General features: G+C 35.1%; 1 protein-coding gene across 2 annotated transcripts in view; it reads left to right on the top strand.

The window, feature by feature from the left end:
* Window positions 1-3,567, top strand: part of LOC107678471 (FERM domain-containing protein 3-like) — a 63,433-nt gene that overhangs the window by 22,979 nt on the left and 36,887 nt on the right. For both annotated transcript variants that reach the window (XM_016473748.1, XM_016473747.1), the window contains exon 4: window positions 2,191-2,269. In XM_016473748.1, the coding sequence (XP_016329234.1) occupies window positions 2,191-2,269 (79 nt within the window). The remainder of the gene's footprint in view (window positions 1-2,190; window positions 2,270-3,567) is intronic.

Below are 3,567 nucleotides of genomic sequence, written 5' to 3'. Positions count from 1 at the left end.
ATATTTAATTATATGTATCATTTCAGTTTTAAAACCATTAAATCAGAAATATATTACAGAGAGACCAAACTGTAAACCACACAAAAATATCAGCTAATCTAACAATGACAACTTTAGTTTGAGTTCATGATTTTTTGTATACTTAATTAATAATACTTAAAATATTATCATACCAACCAGATTTCAAGAACTTTTTAATTAGGCATGAACTTTTCTGTTTTTAACTGGATTTTTAAAAATATTTTCCTTTTCATCATTTTGGACATCGTTATTTTTGCAAAAATAAATATGTTTACTCCTCAGTTTTCTGTTCCCTCAAAAGGAAGCAAAAAATATTCTGAATAGACTGTCAGTGTCAATGTGTGTCACATATTCCTCTAACATTATCGGAGAGCAACGGTCCAAAAACATGCTTTGATTTCATCTCAAACACACACATGCATGCACAGACATCTGCATAGATACACAAACACACACACTCACAGATTGTTAGTGTGACTAATTAATTAGTGCTGCTCTCACAACATGAAGCTCAGTGCATGTGTACCATCTGAACAGTGAAGATAAATATATTTGTCTTCCTGGATCTTCCACGCTTTCTCTGTGCCCTGGAAAACCAGAATGTTCCAGTGGCCAGACAGAAGCTTGAAAGAGTGCAAAGGCGAATGTGTGTGAGAGTGTATTGGGGAGCCCAGGTTATCTGAGTTTAAATGGGAACATCCTGTGAAACAGGAAGGAAGGGATTGAAATGGACAAGAGATGCATTGATGTCAACGTTCATGCTATTTTCTGCTCCGCACCAGAGTTTTTTCTGTTAAAGTTCAGTTTTACACAGAAAACAACTATATTTCTTTCCTACCTCTCTCTCTCTCTTTAATATTTAATATAAAGAATAGATTTGAGTGCAGTGGGTTAGGAAGAGCGAGAATGGAGAAAACGGAACCATGCAAGTGCACAAAAAGTGTTTGGTCAATGCATTGCAGTCCTCTTGTACAAACTCCAGAAGTTAACATGAAATCAAAATGGACCCTATTATTCTTATCGTGAAAGATTCATGAGTGCACATTATTTCAATTAATAAAAAAAAGTTTTTATAATTTTTCATCAAATGAGATAACTTGCTTCACCTCTGAAGTTACTTGAAATGTCCCACAACCCATTCCAATTTATTTTTCCTTGAACATCCTGTTTCACTTGGAAATATGTCACATAAATCTTATGATAAAGAAGTGCACTAGTAATGTACTTCAAAGTATTTTTTAAACTGTACTTTTAAAAATAATATAAATAAAATCAATTCTACTTAAATGTACTTAAAGAGAGACAATTTCATGACTGTTTCTTAACATACTTAAGTATACTTTTAGAAAATGCACTTAGTAATGTCAAATTAAACGTTTTCATTTAAAGTACATTTTAAATTATGTTTTAATAAAAAAAGAAAAGCACTCTAAAGTTAATCTAATTGCATTTCAGTCAGGACCGCTCTGTTTGATTAAGATTATTGTAGAGGTCCTGAAAATTATTTTGGCCGTATTTCGCAAAACCTGTCGGCGAGTGAAAAATCGGGCTAAAATCGTGCAGTGTGAACTCGGCATAAATGGCATTTTAGCCCAAAGACTATGACATAAAGTAATTCAAAATTTGCTGTTAAAATTAACACTGCATTTCAGTAGGAATCCATGCAATGTGCAATTTTGCGAATGGGATTTGTTGCTTTGGCCAACATAAAGCTGCTTGGTTTGAAAGTACTTATGTGTGAGTTGTGCTTCATACATGTATGCTATTTACCATAGACAATGGACTTTTTTGCCTACGAAGTGTCACAGAAATTTTGCTAACATGACCAAACTTACACAAGTTAAACGTCATTCACATTCAGAAAAGTGGCAGAGAAAGATTGTAGACAAAGAGTGAAATGACTCTTCTAAGCAGACATTCTCTGCTGTGACGTCAATGAAAGCAATCTTTCCCTCTGAGCTTGAAACTTCTCAGACTCATTATGTTTATCTTTGAAGACTTCATTTTATTCTTCACCAGAGGGGTTTCCCTCATCTCATGGATTAACATAATCATTTTAGCTCCCCTCATGCCCTCGGTTACAGTTCTCTGCATAATCTGTCTCACATTTACCTCAAGTGAGTCTGTCTCTCTCCCCTCGTCTGATTGTTGATGTTGTGCTGTTTTCAGGTCAGCAGGCGTACACTATGTGCTTCAGGGTGAAGTTCTACCCTCAGGAGCCAATCAAGATCAAGGAAGAGCTGACAAGGTAACAATACTGTGATCTAATGTTCAGATGGCGTTAGAATAACATAAAAACAACTCTGGCCAGTCACAGTATAAACAGCTCTGAATCGCTCAAGTCAAGTATATGAGACGGAGGATTCTCTGGAAGAGATTTGCATTTTAAAAACACCTCCTGGGCAGATTGTTCCAGTTTCATTTGGAAAGAGCATGTTTACTTTGCAGCTGAAGCCAGAACGGCTGATCTGCGGCTGCTTTCATGTCAAAGTAACCAGTGTGATCTCATTATAGTCAATCTCATGAAACCTGTCAAGAACATCACAGGGTTATATTTCACTCCAAAACCAGAAAAAAAGAAATGAGATAATATATTTAGTTCAAAATAATAAAAAACTTTTCTTTTTTTTTACATTGTGCCATTTTCAGAATAATTAAGCACATTCTCCAAAATCTCATTGCTGTAATCAGTGACAACTTAGGCCAGAAATCTCCAGGTGGGTGGATCTTTGTGAAATATGGTGCACTGTTATTCTGTGTATTAATGTATATATCAGTGTGGGGTTCTGAACGAACAATCCCGGTTACAATATTAAAACTGAGAAGATACATTTATACTAGAAACAAATAAAGGAAAAACACTCCCTACTTTATATAGCTGAGTTGAAGACATATTGTTACAAAAAAGACATTTAATGCTGCTTAGGGACTCGAACTGCTGAATATTTTTGGAATCTGTTCATTTACAGTGAACCGTCAGAACAAATCGTTTAGGACGAATCGATTCATTAGAGTGAATCAAACTTTCCATTGCAACAAATGAGAGAGAGTGGCATTTAGAACAAAATGATTCATTCGAATGAATTGAATTTTCCAGCGCTACATATGAGAGATACAGTGACATTTAGGATGAAACGATTCATTAGAATAATGAAAGCTATATGTGAGAAAGAGGACAAAGCGATTCACTAGAATGAATCAGACAATCTACATATGACAGAAGGAGAGAAAATAATGAAAATTAAAAAAAAAAAAACTACGAAGTGAAGGGTTCAGATTCTGAGCTGTCCACAAGCAAACCTCACTGAGGTTTGAAACCCCCGAAGCCTAATGCAATTACCAACATTTTTAATGCAACAGATATAAAATTCCATGCAGAAGTGATACAGGTCTGTAAATGAGACTGGTCAAGATTAAGCAACGATTAGCTGATTGTCTGTGGAGAAGACGCTACACTGTAAAAAATGGACGTGAATTTAATGGTAAAAGACTGTAAAAATGCTACAGTAAAAACCTGTTAAATGGTTAATGGTAAGTTCCCCTACT

This window comes from Sinocyclocheilus anshuiensis, unplaced genomic scaffold (genome assembly GCF_001515605.1).
Source record: "Sinocyclocheilus anshuiensis isolate Anshui unplaced genomic scaffold, SAMN03320099.WGS_v1.1 scaffold112, whole genome shotgun sequence".
NCBI lineage: Eukaryota > Metazoa > Chordata > Actinopteri > Cypriniformes > Cyprinidae > Sinocyclocheilus > Sinocyclocheilus anshuiensis.
Note: the sequence above shows the minus strand (reverse complement) of the source record. Positions and strands in the feature narration are given on the sequence as shown.